Below are 26,287 nucleotides of genomic sequence, written 5' to 3' on the forward strand. Positions count from 1 at the left end.
AAGCAAACATACACAATGAGTAATGCATATACGTCTTGGACCATGTGGGCATTGTGGGGAACCTCCCATTGGTGTGTCCAGCCTTCACACATGCCATGTTATTGCCCTTTGTGGGCATGCTTGCATGGAGGAATCTGGGCATGGGTAGAAAATATATATCACAGCTGAAAGCTGGCGGGAAGGTCTTTTTCCCTTGGGAATGCTGAATAAATCGTGTGTTGTGAGCCTGCACTTTGACTGTGACCGTCACAGGAGATCAAGTGTGAAATCTTCTGCTTGTGGCATCATGTCAGGACTCAAAATTTTTCAAATTTTGGAGCATTTCTAATGGATTTTCAAATTAGGATCTCAACCTGTACAACAGGTAAGCACAGGATACTTTTAATGGTATTTGGTAGAACCCTAACTAGGGTGAGTGATCATTCTGAGAGGGCATCCCTGAGAGGGCATCCCTAGCAGGAAGATATCAGAAGGAAAACTGAGAAACATATAGAGTGGGTGTGGGGTAGCAAAACATTCTGGGATAGAAGTTGTAGGTCCAGGCCAGGTGTGGTGGATCACACCTATAATCGCAACACTTTGGGAGGCCTAGGTGGGTGAACCACCTGAGGTCAGGAGTTTGAGACCAGCCTGGCCAATATGGTGAAACTCCATCTCTACTAAAAATATACACATTAGCCAAGCGTGGTGGTAGATGCCTGTAATCCCAATTATTCAGGAGGCTGGGGCAGGAGAATCACTTGAATCTGGGAAGTTGAGGTTGCAATAAGCCAACATCACACCATTTTACTCCAGCCTGGGTGACAGAGCAAGACTCCATCTCAATCAATCAATCAACAAGTTGTAGGTCCAGGGTGAAGGTGTAGAACAGAAAGGGCATGCCTTACTTTTGGAGTACAACTTCAGGAGGAATTCAGGTTGTAGCCAAGGACAGAAAGGTGGGCAGCAGAGGCCAGATCAAGAAGGACTTCCATGTTATGCTGAGAAATTCAGATGTAACCCAGAAGGCAGCATGGAACCAAGAAGACAGTAACTCCCTCTGGTGGGAAGCTAAGAATGGACTGAGTTAGGGAGGACCAAACACACACAGCATCATGAAGAGATGCTGCAATTTTCCAGGAGTGAACCAAGGCAGACCTCTAAACCCCGAGGCATTTCTGAGGTATGCAGTGTGGTGAAGCAAGGGTGCACCAGGTTCAAACCCATGGCTGTTGGAAGAAAACAAAGAGGACTTGTCTCCAGAAATGTCAACACACAGAAGGGACTCTGTGGTACGACTGAACACAGTGAAATAAGAATGTGACAAGAATGTGTGGATGGGACAGATATGTGGCCTGTCCTTTTGCCTGTTCCCTCTCAAACAGGTAGAAATCCACTCTGGCTCTCACTGACAACTATCACTGACAAAGATAATCTTTTAAGGATGTAGATGAGATGGGAACTGAAAAGAAGTAGAATGTAAACTAGAATCCAAAATCCTAACAGAAGGAAAACAATGAACCTAGACAGACGCAAGCTCAATGCAAAGGCCATCTTCTCCACGAATCCATCTCCTGAGATGCAAGCTCAATGCAAAGGCCATCTTCTCCACGAATCCATCTCCTGACCCTGCCCTCACACGGCTGATCATCTTGGATATTGTCTGCACACCTGTCCTAGTCCTCTTCATTGTGCTGGTGACTTTCTCAGGGGAGAAATGGAGGGAAGGCTTAGGAGGCAAGGATACTATGGAATCCAAGACAGATTTGCACAGGTACACAAGGGGGCATAGCCACAATAGCATGGTTTATAACAGCAGAACACTGGACATTAACCAAACCATCTGCCAATAGAAGAATGAACAAAACAACTTGTGTTTTATTCATCCAATGCAATCCTCAATCAGAGCTACATCAGCTATGCCTACACCTATCCCATTCTCAGTAAGCAGAAGTAGGATATATGCAACATGATCACATATGTATACAGTTCATACAAAAGAATATCACATATTGTTGGTTAACATTTACCATTAGAAAACATGCATGTGGGGGTAGCGTGGAAAGAGGTTGGTTAGGATGGGGGAGCAGAACACAAGTCTTCAGTTATACCTCGAATAGGCTTTGCACACATATGTTTACTGCAGCACTATTCACAATAGCAAAGACTTGGAACCAATCCAAATGCCCATCAATGATAGACTGGATAAAGAAAATGTGGCACATATACACCATGGAACACTATGCAGTCATAAAAAAGAACGTCATGTCCCTTGCAGGGACATGGATGAAGCTGGAAACCATCATTCTCAGCAAACACAGGAAGAGAAAACCAAACACCACATATTCTCACTCGTAAGTGAGAGCTGAACAATGAGAACACATGGACACAGGGAGGGGAACATCACACACCAGGGCTTGTCAGTGGGTGGGAGTCTAGGGGAGGGAGAGCATTAGGAGAAACACCTAATGTAGATGATGGGTTGATGGGTGCAGCAAACCACCGTGGCACATGTATACCTGTGTAACAAACCTGCACATTCTGTACATGTACCCCAGAACTTAAATAATGAAAAAAAAAAAAAAACTAGAAGTAAATATGGAAAAATATGTGATAAAGTTGCCTTTACTTTTAATTATGTTTGAAATATTTGACATGATAAAAATTACCAACTGATATTATGACCTAATTTATATTGTAATCTAAAGATAAACATTGTAATCTAAATTTGTCCTTCCTTTTCATAATAAGTACAGGTAGAAGCTTGCCTGTATCTAATTTCACAGCAATGTAAAAACAGGTAAGTACTTATCTTTTTTCCTATTTACCTGAAATATCTGCTTCAGGGAGAAAAGGGCCCTTCTCAAATCTCGTCCACTGGAGTTGTATAGTTTTTCTGAAATAAAGAATATAACATATAAATTAATTAAACTGACTCAATTGACAGTGAAAACAGAGAGGATATGAATGATAACAAAACTACCCCTGGAAAGGTAATGAAAGCCAATTCATTTCACTCAGGATACAGACCTTATCCCCAACCATAAGGAGAATGTTGCATATACATACCTGGTGTGTGACAGGTGGCACGAAAGAATGTGTGGATGGGACAGATTTTGGGCCCGTCCTTTTGCCTGTTCCCTCTCAAACAGGTAGAAATCCACTCTGGCTCTCACTGACAACTATCACCTAAAATTTTCACCCTCATCTTCCATCCTTCCTCTCTCCAGATCTCTATTTCCAGCTGTTTGCAGATTCTGTTTTCCAGTTTATAGACTATTTCCATTTGATGGCCAACTATACCCAGAAAAATCCATGCAGCTGGAACAGAATCCATCCTTCTACCTCATGCCTCCCTTGTCTTACAGGCCCTGCACCCTGATGCTTTCTGCATCTCCTGTTTCTAGGGTGTGCTGGCTGCCTTGAGCACTCCTCAAGTCCTAGAGTTCCCTAGGCAGCACGGGAGACCCAAGGGCAGCATGGTAGCTCTATGGACTAGCTGGCTCCTTCTAGGTGCATGAGGGCCTCTGGGCAGGAAGCCAGCCTTAGCTCTGCCTGGGCCTGAGTTCTCACTCATGTTCAAGGATGGTCCTGGCCACGGGCAAGGCAGATGAAAGATCCCAGTCTTAGAATTCTCTGGCTGAAGATTTTGGCTGACTTCCATAAGCCCACTGTTGAGCAGTCACATTTCAAATATACGAGTTAGACCAGGTCTCATGAAGAAGGAGGTGAGCTAAACACAGGGCCCATCCTCCAGAGGTCACCACACAGCTGGAGAGACAGACTAGTATGCCACAATTACTAGCTGGTCAGAGTGAGGGTGCTGCAAGGTGCTGAAGACACACAGGAGGGAGTCCTGCTCTGGTATATAGGACACCAGGGAGCATAGATCCTGCTCAGCCTCCCAGCACCCACACTTGATCCTGATCCAGGTAGCTCAGGTGTGCATAGGGTTGCATTCCTAGCCCCCAGTGCCAGACTTTTCCAATAGAATCACACAATGCAGGTTTACTGAGCTCCTGCTGGGCACAGTTCTAGGCACTAGGATACCACAGAGAAGAATGGAATTATCAGGAGCAAAGGTTAAGTAATCAGACTGCCTGCATTGCAAACCTGGTATCACCACTTACTAGCTATGTGACCTTGAACAAAACATTTTACGTCTCTAAGCCTTGGATTCTCCATCTGTAAAATGGGAACAGAGAATATTAAAGGAAAATGGGTTCTGTGTTAAATTAAGCATGTATATTATGGAGTGGAATGCAAAATACCATTTAAAATGCTTAGACAGAATAAAAGCATTCAAAGCAATGTCACGTTGTTGGCCAACCACCTTGGGCTTCAATTCTAGCCTAAAGGGATACAGGACAGAGTCACATTCCCCTCTTGTGCAAGTGGCATGGAATAAATGGCCCCACAAGAATTTGCAGACATCTAGTGACAGAAAGGATATGCTGATTTTTCACAGTGGCCCAGGAAGTGGATAGGCCCCCATCTGAGAGAGATTTGAAAGGACACAGTTAGGTAGAGCTCAGTGCTTGCTTGGCAGTCATTTCTTCAAAGGCCTCTCTACCAGACATATTGCCTTCTGGCAAAGAACACAAGGGTCCTGTGGACACTCCCACTTGATAACATCACTTCCCCGTTTAAACTCTTCAGTGGCTGCCCACTGCAGCCAGAAAGAAATCCAAAATCCTTTGCACGGTCTGCCAAGCCCTCGGTCACACAGCCCCCTCCTTTGCTGTATTACAGACACTGTGGTTTTCTCTTACATCCTGGGGCAGTCCAGGCTCCTCCAAACTCACAACTTAATACATATTGCTGCTAAGTGGCAGGGGCAAGATGGTGTGGGGTGGGAGTCTGGGGGGTGGTATGTGACTCCAAAGATTCCCATTGTTTGACCACTATGGAATCTACCACCTCTAAACACAATATGCAGCCCACAAACACTTGCTAATTATGAGTTCTGATTCAGAGAAAACTGCATCACCTTCCTAAAAAGTAGGAGCCTAGAAAGCTCCAGAGGAATCAACCATCCCCAATCTGAACATCTAATTCATCTCTCATTCTAAGAAACAAGGCCCTGGTGACTCTCAGGCTGACCTCTGAAGAGTCTGTGTGGCCTCAACATATGAGTAATAAATAGACTAAGTTTCTCACTGCATCACGCCTGGAGTAGAACACTGGTCTCTGGGGAGATCTCACTTCTTCCAGCTTTCACAGCTAACATCTGAGAATCCCCAAATCCCAGAGAAACAGACTTTGTTTTTTGCCAATACTACTTCTAATAAATAAGAATAAAACTATCAAGTGAAAGCATGGGCCATGTACACCACCAAAGAAGTGGACCACATTGATCCTATCCAGGAAGAACATCAGTAGAAAAGAGTCAATTCCAGGTAACTCTTAAGGCAATAGGCTGCCAGGCACTGTGGCTCAGGCCTGTGATCCCAGCACTTTGGGAGGCCGAGGCAGGCGGATCACTTGAGGTCAGGAGTTCAAGACCAGTCTGGCCAACATGGTGAAACCCTGTCTCTATTAAAAATACAAAAATTAGCCAGGCATGGTGGCACAGGCCTGTAATCCCAGCTCCTTGGGAAGCTGAGATGGGAGAATCTCGTGAATGTGGGAGGTGGGGATTGCAGTGAGCTGAGATCACATCACTGCACTCCAGCCTAGGTGACAGGGCAAGAACCTGTCTCAAAACAAAAACAAAACAAAACAAAACAAACAGCAACAGGCTCGCATTAGCCCTTCTTACTTGTCAGCAGATGACAAGAAGAAATATGTCATAAGTAGACTCAAAATATCACAGTTAAAGTCTCCTTTAGTTACTAGTGACATATTATCATTTCTGATTCATCTAAATGAAGATCATCATTAGTTGTGTTCTGATCGTTAAGGTTTTACTACTTGGTGCTGTAGTCAAAATAATCAGTTTCTAAAATACAAATTAAATATTAGTAGAAAAAATCAGCTGAGAATGACTGCTAATATTTTGTTGAAGATTTCTGCATTTACAGTCATAAGAAACACTGGTTTATAGTTTTTCTTACAATGGTGTTGACATTGAGACAGTGCTAATCTCATGAGCTGAGAGTACTCCCTCCCCTTCTGCTTTCAGAAAGGATTTGTATAGACCTAGTGTTATTTATTCAATTTCTTCATTAATATAGGGCTATTCTGATTATCTCTTTCTTCTTCAATAAAGTTTGTTAATTTGTGTCTTTCAAGGAATTTGTCCATTTAAGTTGTTAAATGTATGGGCATCATCTAGCATATCACTTTACATTCAGTGGTCATGACATCTTAGCTGCCTCTTGGTTGTGACAGTTTCTCAGAGTTTCCTTGTTTTTGATTATCTTGACAGTTATGAGGAGTATTGCTTAGGTATTTTGTAAAATGTGCCTCAGTTGGGATTTGTCTGAGCTTTTCTCATGAGTAGATTGGGGTTATTGGATTTGAGAGAAAGACCACAGAAATAAAGGGCCATTTTAATCATGTCATACCACAAAATGAATACTATCAACATGACTTACCACTGTAAATGCTGGTCTTGATCACCTGGCTAAGGTAGTGCTTGTCAGGTTTTTCTAAAGTTATTCTTTTTCTTCCTCTTAGTAGGCTTTCTTTGGAAGGAAAAGCTCATAGTTAAGGAATAGGGGATTCTGTTTCATCTCCTTGAGGTTCGAGTGACTACATAATTTATTTGGAATTCTTCTGCATGTGAGATTTGTTTATTCTTTCCCATCTCAATTTATGTGTTTATATTAGTATGGATTTATGAAAATTCATTTTATAATTTGGGTTCTAATACACTACCAATAAAATTCTTTACTTTATTGCTCAAAAATAAATAAATAAATAAATAAATAAATAAATGTATGGGCATAAATTGTTCATATACTCTCTCATCCTTTTATTAACTGTAGCAATGTTCTTTTATACCTGAAATTGGTAATTTGTGTCTTTTATTTTACTCGATCAGTCTGACTAGAAATCTATCAATTTTATATTAGCCTTTTTCAAGTCTCAGCTATTGATTTCATTAGAGGTTTTTTCCTACTGTTCTTCTGATTTCTATTTCATTATTTTCTTTCTTCTGGTTGCTTTGAGTTTAGTTTGTTCCTCTAGCTTCTTCAGGTAGAAATTTAAATGATTTGAGACCCGTCTTGTTTCTAATAGAAGTATTTAATGCTACAAGTTCATCTCTAAGTACTGCTTCAGCTGCTTCCTGTAAATTTGGATATATTGTGTTTTCATTTTCCTTTATTTGAAAATTTTATTAATATTGAATTCAGTGGGGAATAACTTAACCTTGTGATTTTTTTTGACCCATGATTTATTAAAGTGTATAGTTTCCAAATATTTAGAGATGTTCCAGATATCTTTCTGTTACTAATTTCTAATTTAATTTCTTTGTGGTCAGAACATATACTTTATCAAATCTTTTAGATTTATTAAGGCTTATTTTATGGCCCAGAATATGGCTTATCCTGGTGAATGTCTCATGTACACTTTAAAAGAACATGTATTCTGCTGTTATTGAGTGGCTGTTCTATAAATATCAAATATCCACTAGATCAAATTTAATAATAGTGGTGTCCAGGTCTTCTATATTCTTACAGACTTTCCATTTACTTGTTCCATAGATAGTGTGAAAGGAGAGTTGAAGTCTCCAACAATTATAGTGGATTTGCATATTTCCTATTTCATCTGTATGAGTTCCTGCTTTAGGTGCTTTGAAGTTCTATTGTTAGGTATGCTTACATTTGGGATTGTTGTGGCTTCTTGGTGTATTGACCTTTTATTGCTATGTAATCTCTCTCTTCATCCCTGTCAATATTCCTGGTTTTAAAGTCTACTTTTCTGATATGAATATGGCCGTCTTGGGTTAGTGAATGCTGTATCTTTTTCCATCCTTTTATTTGTAACCTATCTATGTAGAATTTCTTATAGTTATACTTGCATCTGGCTTATATACAATCTGACCATTGTCTTCTAATTGCTGTGCATTCACTGCATTTTTAACCTCTATGACATCACAACTTACTCTTCAGTGGCACTAGAACTAAAGACCTCAGGGAGGTTCTGATGTCATCCCAAACTCTTTGATAAAAAGCATTCTTCTACAAATGCCAAAGATATCTCCCAGTGGTGCCAAAAACCCCTCCTCTTTTTTGCCAAGTGTCATTTAATTAAAATAAACTATAATTTCTAATTGAGGAGTAAGTACTCTTCATTCCAAATATCTTTAATTTTCAAAACAAACCCTTTACAGTCATTTGTTTATACTGTCTATTTCAAAGAAAACTGAGTAAGAAAATAGTACTGTTCCCAAATAATGATTTTGTTGTTTGAAGCAAGAGAATTCTCACTACAGACTTTAGAGATTCACAAATGTTAATGTAGTTTTGTTTTTCAAAATTGAAGCTCAAAAGAACAGTTAATCTATATGAAAATATTATCTATTTTGGCTGAAATGTTCCTTAAAATGCTTTTCCTTTTAATTCCCTATGGTACAAAGCACCAGACAAGGTCTGGATCAGAAATCCTACCATGTGGCGTCTGTTACACTGTAACTTTTTTTAATCCTTCATACAAATGGCTGGCAGTGATATTTCATTTTTTTAACAGATACCTTCTCCTGAGCTACTGCAAACCTTTGATATTTATAAGCATTCAATATTTTAACAAATGTTATTCATTAGTCTCTATATCACATGAGAGCAATACTAGAGTCATCATTATGAAATAAAAATAACAAAATATTTATTTAAAGGAATATTACTCTGGAGTATCGTCTTTGGAAAGACAATTCCATAATACATTCTCTCTCTACAAAGAACAATACTGTGGTGTAAAATGAAATCACAGTGCTTTATTGAAATTCAAAGTTGCCTGTTATGTTTAAAACAGTGGTACCCAAAAGCCTCTCTGCCTAACCTATCTTACTCTGTTGATTCATAACATACATTTTAAGAGACACCTCAGTCTACCTAGAGACTTAGGAAGGATTAAGATGCAAGGATGTTTGTAAATGACATATAATTTGTCATTTTACAAAAGGTACAATTTCTGCTGGTAGAAGAGAATCCAGCAGGCATTTCACTATGTCAGACATCATGCCCAAACCAGCAACTTTGATGTGACAGCCCTTTGATGTGGTTCAAGAGAGGCCCACACAGGCCAAAGGAGAAGCACTTCCTCCCACAACTCAGTCCTGGGTTCCTTGCTGCAGGACTAACAATGCCATGGGAGGTGTTGTCTGGAGTTTTATCTGCTGGGTAACATTCCAAGTTCAAGAAACCAAGCATTCCATTTGTGTTGCATCCAAGTTTCACCACACAGAAACTTCACCAAGGCTGTGCAGGCCCCTCCTTCAGCTGAGATTAGAATGTGAAGGGCTCACCCAGGAACGGTACCTGGCCTGCCAGATTCCCAAGGATATTCTTTACATCACTCTTGGATCCATATCCTATGGAACTCCAATCACCACTTCTGTAGAAGCAGCCTGTCTATGTGGATTCAGGTATTTTCAGTCTGGGTTACACAAGTGTGTGCAAGGATTCCTCGAGGTAGGATGACTGACAGATGTCATGCTCCCTAGTTCTGCAATCCAGTTCTCTACACTGCAGGCTGTGCTCGCTGTGTGGGTCTTCCACATGGGTATGTGTGTCTGTGTGTGTGCAGATGCATGTGCACATATGACTTCAATCTGTGGTTGGCACAGCCTAGTTGCAGGTCCACTGACCCTCCAGCTACATGCAATACACTGTATAGACTGTCCTAACAGCTCCTGAATCTCACGGAAAGGAATTCAAGTGTGCCCACTGCCTGAAAATCAGGCAAAGCAAAATGAAGTAGATTCCACATGTGGTGCAGAAGGGGGCTGGAGACTACCCTAAGCCAGCAGGAGGGCAGCTGCAGAGGCTTCACCTATATGTGAATCTCAAACTTTTCCCATGAGCTTACAGAGATTCTCCTTGCTCCTCTTTGCTCACCTTGGCCATGATCACATGTCAGTGAGGGTGGTATGGCTCCAATCAGGGGAGGCTGCAGGGGAACAGATGGTTCCTGCCATCCCAGACTCAGCTGGAGAGCTCTAAATCACAGCATCAAGGAAAAAGAGGTGCCTGAGCAACCAAGAGATTACATGTGGGTCCCTTCCTGGTGAATGTCAAAAAAGCATAAAAAGGCCGGGCACAGTGGCTCACACCTGTAATCCCAGCACTGTGGGAGGCCAGAGCCAGCAGATCACTTGAGCCAAGAAATCTGAGACTCGACTGAGCAACCTGGCAAAATCCTGCCTCTACAAAATATATATATATATATACAAAAATTAGCTAGATGTGGTGGCTCGCGCCTATAGCCCCAGCTACTCGGGAGGCTGAGTGGGAGGACTGCTTGAACTCAGGCAGTCAAGGCTGCAGTGAGCCGTGATCATGCCACTGTACTCCAGCCTTGGCGACACAGCGGAGGTGACAGGGCTGTCACATCAAAGTTGCTGGTTTGGGCATGATGTCTGACATAGTGAAATGCCTACTGGATCATCTTCTACCAGCAGAAATTGTATTTCTTTCTCAAAAAAAAAAAAGTTTAACTGTAAAACTCAAAGCAGAAATGTGGAGCTGAGATCAAACTGGAGTCATTAAGATTTGCCTTTCTCCTGAAGCTCTGGGACTGCCAGGTGGGAGGTGTGCAAAGAGGTCCCCCCAGCACAGCCCCAAGGGGTGGCCAGTAGCCAATGAGAGCTAAGGCTGCAGAAGGTCCTGGGGAAGAAGTAGTGCTGACTGCTGATTCCAGCAGCTGGGGAGAAGCTGGGAGCAGGCTGATTATACTTCCCTTACTTTTAGGTTAAGTACAGTTTGCATTTGGCCAATAAATAAATGAAGAAATATGTGCATTTATTCTCCCACCACTTCCAAATTAAATCTGCCTGGGGTATAATCACTTGGGTAGCATTAGCCTTTGAGTAAATGCAATTAGAAGCCTATCTTTGGTAACGACAAGAAGGTGTAATCAGAACATTATTTGTGAAAGTCTTTGGAACTGCCCCTCTCTCCTTTCTTGCCATGTTTTTTGCCTTTTAAAATGAACTATGTCCCTTTAATAGTTGCAATCATGTATTATACTGTAAACCAGCTTGTAATAACAAGAGTAGAGGGCAAAGCATAGGAGACCCCTGGGGACCATTTGTGCCTTGTCTCAAAACCCCTGTGTGACCCACAAAGATCGGTGCTGAAAAGTACAGCCAAAGGGGTGCTATGTTCCCCGTTCAGCCAAGAGCACAATGAAGAAAACTTCAGTGTGTGAGGAAAGAAAGACCAGAACATTAATTAGAAGGGCCCAGTGAGAAAAATGAGAACCAATTTACATCAGTGAAAGAATATATAGGGGGAGGAACCAAAATCCCCTTTAAGAAGGGAAGCAGGGGAGTGAAAGATACATCTACAGTATCATGCTTTGAGGCCTACAAAAATCGCTGACTATGAGACTAATAATTACAGCACACACTTCTCTCATCAGGGGTCAAACACATTAACCAAGCTCCCAGTGGGAAAGCCTGGACCAGGGCCCCAGAGCCTCTCCTCTGCTCAGGGGAAACAATAACTTTCCTTTTTCCCCTGGGCTGCTACAAAGTATACCACATTTCAAGAGGAGATTTATTCACAGGCGCAATGTCCGGGCCTACATTGAAAGTCTGTTGGCAGCAGCTACTGATGATACAACCATCATGGTTTTTCAGGTGCAGCCATGAGAAATTAGCTCGTTATCTGCCAGGCATTTAGCTGTGTGCCATCTGCTCTTCAGACACCAGTCAGAGAGAGCCAGGAAGCACACAACCCAAGTTACTATCAGCACTAAGTGAGGCAAGAGAATTGGACTCTAGATCTTCTTCTCATCAACTCAAATGTGCCACGTGACAAACAAATCCCCAGGAAGCATGGCTCATTTCAACCTGCAGCCTCACTCCATTAGTACCTGCTGATGTTTTCAAGAGAAAATGTGGCATTGTGAAAACTTTATTTTACAGTGAAAAAACTGCTTGGTCAGACTTTGAAAATCTTATTTTCCAGTGATTTTGAAGCTTGTTGGAGTTATGGCCTCCATATACAAGCGGTAAAAAAAAAAAAAGTTCAGATACACAAGATTTTAATACAGTTTCAGGGCTATGGATGCCCAGAAACTTCCTGTGGTCTTTCAGGACATTCTATGAACTGCAGGGTAAAAATCATTTATCTAATCCAACATCTTCATTGAACAGGTGAAGAAATGTAGGCAGAGAGGTGCCATAGATGCTGGCCCCAGAGCTGGGACTGGAGGCTCAAGGAAATGCGGAAGAGTAACTGAAAATGGCTAACAGAAATTGAATTGGCTATATGATGTGATTGTACAATAAAAATAAGGTAAACAACCGAGCCACTGATACTCACTCACATCCTAGCCATGACATCTACGCCACCGTGTAAATTCAGAGACAAAACACACACATGCCAAAGCAAAGGCTTTGCTTTTGAGAAGACTGACTCATCCCTTTTGTCTGTGGGGATGACTGTGAGTAGTGGAGGCTTGAGGTACCCCCCAGTTAGCCTGAGGATGAGGAGGCTACACGTGAACAATGACAAGGTCATGAGACCTGGTAAGACATAAGACTGCTTAAGAACTTATTGAAATCCCAATTCCCTTGATTACAATCACATTTTAAATACTTATGAGTACATAAACCCTACAATAGTCTTAATGATTATCTACTAAGTAGGTGCTATGCTGAGCATGAGGTTATAATTGTAAATGAAGACAGTCTCAGTCATTGGTTTATCAATTGTAACAAATGTACCACATTCATGCAAGATTTTACTAATGGGAAATTGGGGGAGGTTGAGGGGATATATGAGAACAAATTTTTGCCCAATATTTTTTCCGTAAAAATTGGCCTATTTGGGGAGACAGACATGTCCCCAAACCATGGCAATGTCATGTGAGAAGGTGATGGTAACACTAGGGGTTCCCAGAGGAAGGAGTGGCAGAACCCGTGAGCCTGGGGCTGGAGAGTGGAGGTTCAGATGAGGTGACATGGAACAAAATGAACCACAGTGAGAAATGCTGTGCAAAGGGAAATGGAGGAAGAGAAAATAGTGTCCCCAGCATCTAATATTTCAATAAATGATTTAAGTTTTAAGACGATGTGGAGGACTGGAAAGAACACAGGAGGATCAGATATCATCCAGATTCCCAAATCCCTCAACATCTGGCCTGGTCACAGCTTTACAGGTTAGCCGAACCCAAGAACATTCTGGAGTCTTGCTTTCTGTAAATAGGCCCGGCCTCCCAAACACACAGCCCTACTCTAGCATGTTAATTTGGACACACTGTCAAAGAAGATATGAAAATCATATCCATATTCATAAATGCCAAAACTTCAAAGCATCCAAGATGCTCCCCCCCGTAGGTGAAGATACACAAACTAGTACATCTACACAATTGAGTGTTTATTATTCATCAACAAAAAGAAATGAGTTGTCAAGCCACAAAAAGACAAAGAAGAAATGTAAATGCACACTGACAAGTGAAAGAAGCCAGTCTGAAAAAGGCTACATACTACACATACATAGTCAACTCCATGACATTCTGTAAGTAGCATAACCGTGGAGACTGTAAAAAGATCAGTGGTTGCCTGGGGTTTGGAGGGGGGAGGGAAGGATGAACAAATGTTCCACAGGGGATTGTTCGGGCAGTGAAACTCTTATTCTGTATGATACTGTAATGGCGGATAGTACCATTATACATTTGTCAAAACCCACAGAATATACACCATAAAGAGTGAACTCTAATGTAAACTATGGACTGCACTTAATAACTATCTACCAATATTGGTTTATCAATTGTAACAAATGTATCACATTCATGCAAGATGTTACTAATGGGAAATTGGGGAAGGTTGAGGGGGTATATGGGAACAAATTTTTGCCCAATTTTTTTTCTGTAAAATTTAAACTACTCTTCCCCAAAATGAAGTCTGCTTAAAAAATTATATCCAAAGGCAAGCGCACAGGAAGTGGGAGAGCCCCCAGGCTCACGGAGGGCACAACTCTTTACAACCCCTTCTGCAAACACATGCAGCCCCAGGCCTGGGACTTGGCATTTTCTGCCATGAATCATTGCTCATCTGTTCATGCACACTTCTGTGATCTCCCCACACCAGGGCCAGCTCTCATCCACAGTGGTTTCCCTCCAGCCCCTGGCAGTGTCTGGCTGGGGTAGGTGCTTGGTGTTCATAACTGATGGGCAAGTGCATGTGTTCTAAGGCCTGGGTTAACCCGGGATTCCATAGATGAGTTTCAGACACATCTGTGTCGACTCTGAGTTCCTAAAGGGAAGGGCACAAGTAATTTTTAGGACATTGGACATTCCAGATGCTTCTTTGTCATCTTCAGCAGGCAATCCTAACTTCTCCTGTCTTTCCTTCTTTCAAATAATCAGTGACCATTTATTCTGCAACAAGGGCTATGCCAGACGGGAGAATAAAATGATGTATGGGACAGAGCACAAGTTTCCAGGAAGCTTAGAGTTGGCAGACAAGATGATTTATTAGCAATGAGGATAGCCCAGTATTGCAGAAGCTGGAACCCAGAAAGGTGCCAAATGAAGGAGTCCTCTCCACTTATTGTAGGAGGCAAATGGCCTTCAAAGAGCTACTCACCAAGAGGCTGCAAAAGACTTTAAGTCATAAAATTATGTATGTGGTTGCTTGGCTCTCATAACCATCTGCTGAGCCCCACCCAGCTCCACACCTATTTGGGTCTGATTACCTTGGGACCCACTAGCCCCATCTTCCTCATCTTCACCGACGAAGAAAGCCCAAGCAAAGCCATTTATACCTCTATTCTGAATTAGTTCATAGGAAACTATTTTTTCCTCTGAATTGGAGGGAGTGGGTCAGCGTTGGGGCCCCAGCAAAGTCCACCTCCATTTGTTCCCATCTTTGCATTTCCAAAATTGTCCCTCTGTGGAAGCAAAAGGGCCCAAGTCAGCTGATGAAGGCCACTTAATAGATCCAAATGCTGTTTCAAACCTGCCATTTTCCCTCCCAGAATCAAAGAATGGTAGAGAGTAAAGGGTCCTCGGAGACCTCCCTCTGCAGAGTTGAACTGCTCACCCAAGCCATGGAAGACCTGTGCACAGGTACCCGGAGGAGGCAGCACCGTGAAGACCTGTGCACAGGTGCCCAGAGGAGGCAGCACCGTGATGCTGTTCCTCTAAAAAGGCTGCTGACCTAGGTAATCAGATCAGTGGCATCTCAAACGCAGTACAACTGCCCCGAGGCAGCCAGCAGTGTGAAAAACAGGTGACCAGGGATTTACTTCCGGTCTCCCTCTTCCATCTCTATCTCAGGGATGTCTCTCTGGGTCCTGAAAATGGCTTGGCCAACCGCCCTCCTTCCTTCTCCCTCTCTTTCTTTCTACATTTCTTTCTTTCTTTGTTCTCTTCTCACATAACTAGGGATCTGGAGAACCTTAAGGTATTTTCTTTAGTGATGGACTTTTATAATTCTTTTTCTTAATATCCATATTAAGTTGAAATATTTGAATTACATATTTTCTCAAGACTCATGTATTCCTTTTTCTAGTTCTATTTTTAACATTATTTACTTTTTGAGATAGGGTCTCACTCTGTCACCCAGGCTGGAGTGTGGTAGTATGAACATGGCTCACTGCAGCCTCCACCTCCCGGGCTCAAGTGATCCTCCCAGTTTAGTGTCCCAAGTAGCTGGGACCACAGATGTCCACCACCATGCCTGGCTAATTTTTAAATTTTCTGTAGAGACAGGATCTCGCTACGTTGCCAGGCTACTCTCAAACCACTTGGCTTGTGCTGTGATTACAGGAGTGAGCCGCCGCACCCATCCTGGTTCTCTTTTAAAAACAACAAAGAGCACACCCCCCTGAGTTGGTTTTGTTTGTGAACAGGGCATCCCTCTCCTGAGATGGCCATGGCACAATGGCTGTCACTGCCCTGCAGCTGGCCCTACTCACCCCCTACTGGCGGGGCACAAAAAGAAAGGAGGCTTCCTAAACAAACAAACCCATTCTCTCACACTCTTCTAGAAGCACCCAGGGCTCCTGGTAGCATCCACAGGAAACCATCCCTTCCAGCTGAGTGTGAGGCCCACCTCTCTGGGGAGAACATTTAGGAGACAAAAACCACCCTAGCACGAGGGCTGGAAACCACAACCATGTACCACCCAGCCAGCCCCACACAGCAAAAACTACTTAGCCCTCTTATGGAGGCACCCACTGCAGCCAGGACTGATCCAGTGTTGGCCTCTACTAAGCATCCCATTCTCCAATCACAGCTCAAAGGACCTGCCACCCTCGGCCCCTGACCCTGTCTCCCACCTGCTCTTGGGGGGGCGCATTTTCTCCACTTCACCTATGGCACCAGCTGTCAAAGTCCTCACCCTGACACCGTACCTGTGCCTGTTTTGCACTTTGACTTCAGGAACCATTGTGCCATGGCCTTGGACAATACCACCATCCAGACTCCTAAATTCATATTTGCATTTCAGAAGAAATTCCTCTCTGCATCTCAGTTTTCTGATCAGTAAAACAGGATTTAAAATACACGTTCCAACATTCTGAAGCCATGTGATGATGAACATGATCATGTTGGAAATGCATCTGGCACAAGCTAGGTACTCAGTAAAGACTACTTTTCTCTCTCTCTTCAGCCCCTAAGGCCTCAATGACATTTCCAAAAAATACCTAATGCCCTCCACACAGTGAATAGTCAGTTCCTTCCTGGGCACTGCACTCAGGGCTATGACACGCCTCCTGTCATCTGTCAGGTCTTCCTAACCAGGTGGTGAGACAGTCTCCTGAGCTCAGACAGCCCCAGCTGGGCCCTGGGGGTCCCTCTCCAAGGCACAGTCACCCCCCCAAAGAGAGTACCTCTTCCTTCCTGTGGTCAATGCCTGTTGACAGGAAAGATGTTCACCCTCTCTGCCCTAAACACTTTGAGAAAAAAGAAATGAGTATCTACCCCTTGGAGAGAAGATAAGGATCATTAGCTGGGGTCAAAAGGGAACAACTCAGCATCAATCATGTCACTGTGCAGAGATGGTAAAACTCAGCAGTTCACCTGCCCCACCCCATGGGGCCAGGGTTCTTCCTTTAAATATTCTTCAAGATGGAAATAGTCACAAATCTATGGCAAGTATCCTATAAAGCAAAGAAAATTGCATCAGAAAAAAGAATGGGTATTTAAAACAACTGTTTTGATGGGAGTTTATTCAGTAACGAATGGGGAAAAGAACAACAGTAAAAGAATGTATAGTGGCATTTTTACAAGTTCGGTACAGCTTAAATAGTGGTTTTGTCTCATAACAAATTCACACCTAGCCTAAGGTTTGTACACATTAAACGAACAAGCTGCATGTGGATCCTCCATGGCCTCCTGACACTTTCCTCTGTATTTACTTCCAGGCTGTGTGTCCTGTGGTAAGGAAGGCTAGGCCAAGAGTGACATGCAGTTCCAGCAAGTTGTCTCAGTGAAAACAAAAAAAAATGCAAAAAAATACACAAGGTCTCTTCCCCTTTGTTGTGACAGTTTGGTGAGTCCAACACATTTGAGAAACTCACTAGGAAACAATGTGGATGTAGCTTCAAAGTTCTGCCAGACTTCAATTGCAGAAAAGAAAGAGAACGCGGGGTTAGAACCTCAGCTAAATAAGTCTTTTTGAGCCTAATACCTAATCAGAGTATATTTCCTGATGAAACTGACCATTTCCCTCTGTCGTCTCTCATGGAATAACAGAATTACAGAAGGGCCCATACAGAGAAGTGGGCAGGGCGCAGTGGGAGGACCACCAGCAGCAGGCTTAGGGTACAGTGGGGTGACCATAGCTCAGGCACTTACTGCCTGTGTGCTTGTAGGCAAGAACCTTAATATCTGTCGGCGACGTTTTGCATGTTACAATGTTAGAATGGCTAACCACAAAAAGAATGGTCATACAAGCTTATGGAGAACCTGGAACAACTGGAACCTCATGCTGTGCTGGTGGGATGTGAGATGCTGCAACTTCTCTAGAAAGCAGTTTGATAGCTGCTTATCAAGTGAAATATACACCTACTGTTTGACCCAGCAATTCTACTTCTAGGTCGTTTCCCAAGAAAAATGAAAATTTACACACACAAAAACATTTCACCAAGATTCAAGGAGGCTTTATTCAGAATGAATTTTAGAAACACCCTACTGGAAACAACTCAACTGTCCATCGGTTGGCCAACAGATAAGCAAACTGTGGTACATTCATACAAGGGCACACTAATCAGCAATACAGACTACTGACACATGCAGCCTAGATGAATTTTAACAATATTATGCTAAATGAAATAAGCCAGACACAAAAGAACAGATACTGCATGATTCCATTCACATGAAGTTTTGACAAATCTGATCTATAGTGACAAAGCAGACCAGTGCTTGCATGGATTGGGAATTAGCAGAGATTGATAGGGAAAATGCATGAAGGAACCTATGGGAAAATATTTTTTGTCTTGCTTGAGATAGAGTATATAGCTGTCAAAAGTTGAACTGGATTTAAAATGTGTGCATTTTATTGCATGTTAATTATTCCTCAATAAGGTTGATAAAGAAAAGGAAGGTTGATTCTAGAGGGTCTATAATTCAGTTTTAGTTCTAACTCTTAAATATTGACCTTAAATAACTTAAATATTGGCCTTCATTAACTTTCTAGATAATACCACTCATAAGATGTTATACAAACTTACAAAGGGATCACTATAAAACATTCTTTGGGCTGGGCACAGTGGCACACACCTTTAGTCCCAGCTACTCAGGAGGTTGAGTTGGGAGAATGGCTTGAGCCCAAGAGATTGAGGCTGCAGTAAGCTATAATTGCACTACTACACTCCAGGCTGGGAGACAGAGCAAGACCCTGTTTCAAGAAACAAAAACGAAAACATTCTATGAATATAACACAACACAAAAATCATTACTGACCATGAATGCATTGAGATAGAGTACGGATAACGTGAGCTGGTGACACAGAAACTGAACACCAAGTGTAGCCCCCGTGTGTTGTGACTGGGAGAAGAGAAGCCAGTTGGGGCCAAAGCAGTGGATGTAGACAGAACCATCCAGGAGAGAGCCAGTGCTGCACTCAGTGGCCAATGGGAAAATGGAGGAAGTTCTGTCGTGTTCACTACCAACTGCTAAGTACACAAAGATGAGCAAAAAATGTGGTGGTGTTGAGGAACTTAGAGTCTAACAGGAAAGACAGAGTCCCAGGTAGATACATGCAGCCTAAAGCAGGAAGTGATGGAACACAGCAAGGCCCTAGTCATTTGGGTAAACTCTGGGGAAATGAGTTAGTTATTCAGGTGAATAAAGGCAGGTGCAGTTTTCCAGGCTGAGGGAACACATACAGTAGACACCAAAGAGTGAGACAGCCTGGTATTGCTGGGAACCTTTGTGGTCCTGTGATGGGCAGCATCATTTCTTTCCTCTGCATGAGACGCAGGCTGACTCCTAGAATAGTTAATAATCACCCTCATGGTAGGTCGGCTCAGCAATGCTTTCCTGATGTTTCCTCAACCAACACAATGTTGCCCATTATGTATCATGCTCTGTGCTAGGTTTCAGGTTCATCTAGCATGTGGTGTCTTGACATGATAATGCCACTTGTCACTAAAAGGACAAACACCAAGGGTGCTCTTCTCACAAGTTCCACTGGTACTCCATTGGGGTCTACTTGTTTCACCTGAGTCAGTTCACAGAGAAAACTGCTGGGGCAACCCCTGGACTTTCATGGAATGATGGGGAGCAGAGACTGGGAGCTGCTAAGAGAAACCACCACAGGCCCTAAGGGTGGGCGCATGCTCACAGGCTTGCTGGCACACATGCTCACCCTCCCTCCCTCCCTTTCTGAGTGGCTTCATCAATTCACACTGAGGTCTAAGCCAAGTGAACCTCTGCAAGAAAGACTCACAACCACAGGCCACTGACAGGAGAAGACAAGCAAAAGAGCACACCATTCTAACACCATGATCACCATGGATCCCAGCAGGCTCATCACTGCCTGCTGGAAGAACTATTTCAGGGAGGGAACGTGAACCAACCTCTGACTGGTACATGATAAGAGCCAGGACACATATGGGTGGGAAAGGGGAACTTAAGTTGCATTCACAAGAGATGAAGTTCTTGTTGGCTGTGAAGACCTACCACCCACCCACTCCCAAATGCTCAAGCATCAGCCCCCACACCCCCACTCCTTCCCAGGTCATTGTGGAGCAGATAGAAGCATGTGATCACCGGGAATGAGGGTGGCTTGACCACACCCTCTGTGCGGGCCACAATCTTGGTGGCAACTCAGCTGCAGAACCCTGAGGGTGGGGGGCACAGTAACAGACCAGGAACAGGAAGCCGGCCGGGACGGTGCCTTCGCTGCCCCAGTGAGTTCTCCCTTAGGCTTCCCCTTCCTCCGCACACACCAGAGCCACAGGCATGGAAAATGTCCTCAGTAATCTTTGTGGTCCGACAGCAGGGCCCCAGCCTTCACCACACCCCCCGGGGGGCTGGAGCTTTTCCTGTGTCTACATATGGCCTCAGGAAGAGACATGCACACCCGTCATTATACCATACTTAGAGGCTCCCTCAAACATCGACTGCAGAGAAAGGTGCCATTAGGACTAAACCAAGCACCCAAACTGTTGCTTTGCTTTGCAAGGAAGCAGAGTTTTGTTTTTTCCTAGTCTGAAAATTATGACGAGGCCTGTTTTTATATTCTCATTGAGATGTAAGGCTACTAGATTTTTAGTTTTATTTTACCAGTTAATACCATATTTAGAGAATATTTAAGCAAAGTCATCCTAAGTCAGAGAAGCACCTTTAGCATCTCCATGAATCAAATAGGAATTTCTAGAGCAGCTCCTCCTTGGCCAGTCTTGTATGTGGCATGGAAGAGACATAGAAGGAGTCCAGGCACATCCTACCTTCAACTGCAAAGCAGGTCATCGAAGGTTCGGGCTACACATTTTCTGAGACATATATTAAAAGAACTAGACAATTGAACAGAAAAAGATGTCAAGAAGTCAACAAAGGGAAGCAACAAGTGGCACAGGTTGCCTATATGAAGGAGCCCTCACAGCTAAGAATTATCCACAGCTGGGACTGTCACATAGGATTTTTAAATAGTCCAGCGTAAGTATAATAGTTGATGTATGTGATATCTTTAATCATCTCACACTTGAATGTGTACAGCAATCACCTGGGGAACTTGACAAGAACAGATTTTGTTTCAGCAGATCTAGGGTAGGGCCTGGGATTCTGCATTTCTACCAGACTGACAGTTGGTGCCCCCATGGCTGGTGAATGGTCCTGGGAGGACACTCAGAGAACCACTGGCCCTGGGGCATGTAGTTAACACCTGCAGTGCTTGAAGGGGTGGCCAGTTTGAATGTGAAGGAGTTCATGACGTGGTGGCTATTACATGTGCTTCTAAGCCTGCTATCGACGTCTGCTTCAGAGGGCTCATTAACCAGTGTCAGAGATAACAAAATGCTTCTCCAATGGCGAAATGTATGGCATTCAAGATATGTCATTGGCCAGAAAGGTTGCAGAGGTACATCCAACCTTTAACGACAATTAATCTCTCTGCACCAGTTCTTCATATGAAAATGGGTTAATATAAAACCTAACCTGTTCATGTGAGAATACCTGGTAATGTGTTTTACTAGCATTAATTATGGTTTTGTTCACCTTGGAATAAAACATAAAGAGCCAGCGGAGTGCAGACTCCTCTGACATATACATATTCTTCAATACCCAGTAGATGGATATAGACAGCAATACACAAAAAGATAGTGGGCTAGCAAGAGTAAAGAGTGGGTGGGATCTTAGTACCACTTCTCCTTTCCCTCCTTGGTTCCAGGACAGTAGTTGGCTGTGCTGAGTAGAGCATCTGGCTGAGCCCGACTGGTTGCCTGGGAGCTTTGCCATCCATCTGTCAGTGCCAACCAACACTGATCCTGTCTCTCCATCAGCCACACTTTTCTGCTGGCTTAGTCCTGGGCTCAGGACATACCATAAGACCTGGGTCATTTCCAGATTATCTTACAAAGTAGAATCTTTGTGACTGGCCTTCGAGCACCAGAGGTCAAACCATCTGGCAAAATTCACCAAAATCTCAAATTCTTCCAGTCCTCTCACTCACAAAGCAGTCTTCCTGGCTGCTCCAGAGCCAGGATGGGGAGCCTTGGAGCTGCATTTGAAGTGAAATTCCATCTCTCTTCCCAGTATTCTGGGCCCACGCATGCATGGGTCTGGTTGGCTCAGAAAAGATTTCATCACGGCCCTTGGCTATCATTTCTAACTGCAGTTGAGTCATGCATTGTAAACCTGGCAGGTAGTCCACAACATTCTTGTTCTCTCTCTCTGTCTGTCTGTCTCTCTCTCTCTCTCTCTCTCTCTCTCTCTCTCTGTGGTGTGTGTGTGTGTGTGTTCGTTTACAGGATAATCTCGGAATAGACTCAATTCCATTCAAGTCAAACAGACATTTACTGGACTCCATGAAGTGTGACAGAAAGATAAAAGGCTTGCTGCTCTCTGGATTTGCAAACTAGTGTGAAAGCAATTACACAAAGCATAAGACAGGACAAACCAAAAAGTCCTGGTGACTCTGCTTTGGAGATCCACAGCAGAGGAACCACAGGGTCTGCATCAGTTGCTCAGGGTAGAACCCTGTGACCAGGCTTCTTGCCTCTCCCTACTATACCCCCAGTCTCATCTGGCAAGGAATCCCACATCCAACCCTTTATTACCACTGCCCTGGTACACTCCTGGCCTAAGCAATCATCCCTCGGCGGGGTGGGGGGGCGGTCCTGTAGTGGCCTCCTCCCCGGTCACCCTGCTTCTCCCCTCATCCTCATATAACCCTCATCCTCCAGATCCTTCTGGGTGAGACTTCCCTGGCTATGTAAAATCTCAGATGTGCACCCAAATATACACTCTTCTTTCAGAAGCATGTGACTGTTTTTTTCTCATAGCACTTATAATTATCACACTGTATTTTACTGATTTACCTTATGTGCTGTCTCCCCCACTGAAATGTAGGCTGCACAAAAACAGGGATTTGCATCTGCTTTACACACTGCTGTATCCCCAGGACCTTACACAGTGACTGACACATAATAGGTAGAGTGAATGAAAGAACCAGTACCCTCCCCCTCCTTCCCTCTTCCTCTTATCTTATGAATAGGGTGTTTGAAGTCTGTTTCCGCCACCTTCTTTTTTTACAATTTGAGAGTATGAAATAATTTTCAAGATCTTTAAGACATAAGGTGTCAGACATACACATCTTCTGCCTAATTCCTTCAAACTCTAACCCATAACAAGCTCCCTTTACATCATTGTTCAGAGTTGAGGAAACATGAATTAATTTGTTCTCACTTTCAACTAGATCAACTAGATTAACGGCAGAAGTCACAGTTTCAGAAAGACTGTCTCTGATTCAACAGTGCGAAGACTTTGTTCTTAACTGGGTAGGAGGCAAAGGAATGTCTTTTAAAATGTCAGCCATGAGAGAAAAATATCTTTGTCTTTGATGGTTCATACAAAAATTGTGTTTAGCCTACTTCCAACATTAATTACCATGGTAATAAAGGTCAAATTTTTGTCATTTGCATTTTGTTTATTTCAAGGTGAGACGCTATCTCAAAATATGAAGAGAGAAAAATGTCTGCATGGTATCTGTCCATGGTACCAATGGAACCCAATGTCCCCGTTTTCAGAACCAACTAAGAAAACTGTTGCAACCAACTTGGGTGAGGAGGGGATGAAAAGAGAAAGAGGGAAGAAGGGAGGGTGGTGACTGCTGTCCTGCAAAAAAAAAAAAAGGAGTTTTCTGCCTTTTCCCCAGCCCCTCTTTACAGCAACTTAAGGAAATTTTGCAATCCCACTAGAAGGACCATATGGTAATGCTCCCTTTCTTTTCATTGTCTTCTCCCAAACCCTGCAGTCTTAGGGAGAGTTTTGGCTCACTTGAAGAGCTTGGTCCAAAAGGAGGCCTTTCAAGAGTAGATTATAGCCGCCTGCAGAAATTCCTGAGGCAATTTACTAAGAAAAGAGATGCAAAGAACAAACACAGAAAGCAACAATGAGTTCACCGCTCCCCTCCTTCCTTTAGTCCTGTTGCTTTTCTCCTTCAGTGAAAGAGAAAAGCTGAGGGAAATTAAGGTTTATTTCCAACACCAGCTGAAGAATGCCTTAAAAGCTTCTTTTAAAATGAGTTATGCTCTTTAAGGGGGGGCGGGGGGAACACCTCCCAATATGCCCAGCCTGGCCTACAGCACTGCATAAGAAAACTGTGGTTGGAAATGGCTTGAGTTTCCAGAAAACATGAATGCTTTCTTAATGCCATGAAGAAGGAAGGGCTCAAGACAAGGGAAAAGCTCCTGGAATCCCCATCTGGAGACAAAAGCAAGAAGAATGTGGAGGCAACTCATGGTGTGGTGATGAACCTTAATTGAGATCATTACTGAAGCCTGCAATGAACATGCAATACAAATCATTTACTAATATTGAGGTTGGTCTATTCTACTGCATCAGCCTGCTACATAGAATAAATTAAGGACCAAATGCTATTTGCTGGCTACAATTAGTTTTGTACATAATATCTTAGTGACAACAGTGGGCAATATGACTAAAGTTACTTTCCTGCTTTTCTAGAGCCTTACAGAAACTGCAAACCTCCAGAACAAAGCTTAAAAAACTGTAAGTGGAAAAGGCCTTTGAATAACTAAAGTATTTGTCAATGTCAGTAATGCCCTTGAAGGTGTAGGCAGGAGCCTCGTGCTGCATATTCCTAGGCCAGAAGGACTGAAACTGAGTTTGCATTCCCTCTTCTGGGTGGACTTTTCAGCTACCCCCAATTTCCCACTAGGGAAACCTTAGATGGATACTGGAAAATGGTCTTTTCCCTGTATGTGTGCAAATATTTCTGTACAGATTCAAATCTAATTTTGTCCATGATTCTAATGTGCCTGGGGAACGGATGCTCCAACACAGCAAATGAAAAGCAGCAGATGAGGCAAGGTGTGAGATGGGCATGGTAGGGGCCCCTAGGGCAGCACTGAGGAGGAAAAGGCATGTGGACACTAGACCTCAGAACTGGCTGAGGCTAAGGGATAAACCATCTTATATGGGGCTATCAAGGGCCACTGCATAGAAGCAGGCCAGTTTGCAGAAAGTGCATTTGCCTAAGCCCAGTTTGCAGAATTAATTTACTTGTTTCTCTTTACAATGCACAAAATCTCAACAATTTGGCTGGCTGTAATTAACAGCTAGTTCTGCCTAGTTCTGGATGGCCAGCATTTAGAAATGGTTGATTTGTTTCTGATTCTGCCTCCTGAAGCTGCAGCTGAGGAAGAAGTGTGGGAAGAATAGGTTGCAGGAGGAGGGGACCCTTTTCTCAGGGAAAATGCAGGGTAGGGCATCAGTGCCAGCCTACCCAGGCAGTAGCATGGAGGGTAAAGCAGAATGGGATTTGTCAGTTCATTTTACACATTTGTGGATCTACTGATTACAGACATTCCCTCCTGACATAAGCTTTCTCCAAACAAAGAAATATATCTAATATATTCATTCTACATTGTCAAAGAGTTCTTAATATATGTCTAAGAATAATGGCTATTCATATTCATCATATATTAATATATTCCTTTAGAATATATACATATACTTTATAGTATACATTCCTAAAATGGCCCTGAGCAACTGAATATTCCTTAAATGATACTATTAGGACAAATGCAAGGTAACTACAATGTGGCAGAAATTTTCAAAAGCTGTAAACTTACGACACTACCAACATAGATGGCTATGCACTTAATTTTAAGCAAGCAAGGAAATCTGGACAACTGATCACTGGACAAAAAGGATGAGAGCTCCACTGTACTGCAGCTCACTCTGGGACCCGGGTTTACCCTGATGACCCATAAAGGGTTGTATTACGAATAGGTTCAGTGTCCTTTAACAAACAAAAAGGCAATGTATAGTACCTGTCAGATTTACACCCAAGCCAGATAAACTTCTTTAAAATTTTTCATATTTAAGGGAAAATCTTTCATTTTCTTGAGCATTATTTCATGCATATGGCTCATTCCCATCTCTGTAAAACAGAGGTTACCTAGTTTATCTGTAATACGTGTGAACAACTGAACAAAACGAAGACACACAGCAATGACCACTGGAAAGGGACACACAGGAAGTGAAGAGATGCAAAAGA

The 26,287-nt window shown here is 43.0% G+C and overlaps 1 protein-coding gene across 8 annotated transcripts in view; it reads right to left on the reverse strand.

The window, feature by feature from the left end:
- The window catches only part of FHOD3 (formin homology 2 domain containing 3), a 492,791-nt gene that overhangs the window by 277,520 nt on the left and 188,984 nt on the right, over positions 1 to 26,287 (reverse strand). For all 8 annotated transcript variants that reach the window (XM_033177891.1, XM_033177890.1, XM_033177884.1 and 5 more), the window contains exon 4: positions 2,808 to 2,875. In XM_033177891.1, the coding sequence (XP_033033782.1) occupies positions 2,808 to 2,875 (68 nt within the window). The remainder of the gene's footprint in view (positions 1 to 2,807; positions 2,876 to 26,287) is intronic.

This window comes from Trachypithecus francoisi, unplaced genomic scaffold, assembly GCF_009764315.1.
Source record: "Trachypithecus francoisi isolate TF-2019V2 unplaced genomic scaffold, Tfra_2.0 Lachesis_group19, whole genome shotgun sequence".
NCBI classification, from domain to species: Eukaryota; Metazoa; Chordata; class Mammalia; order Primates; family Cercopithecidae; genus Trachypithecus; species Trachypithecus francoisi.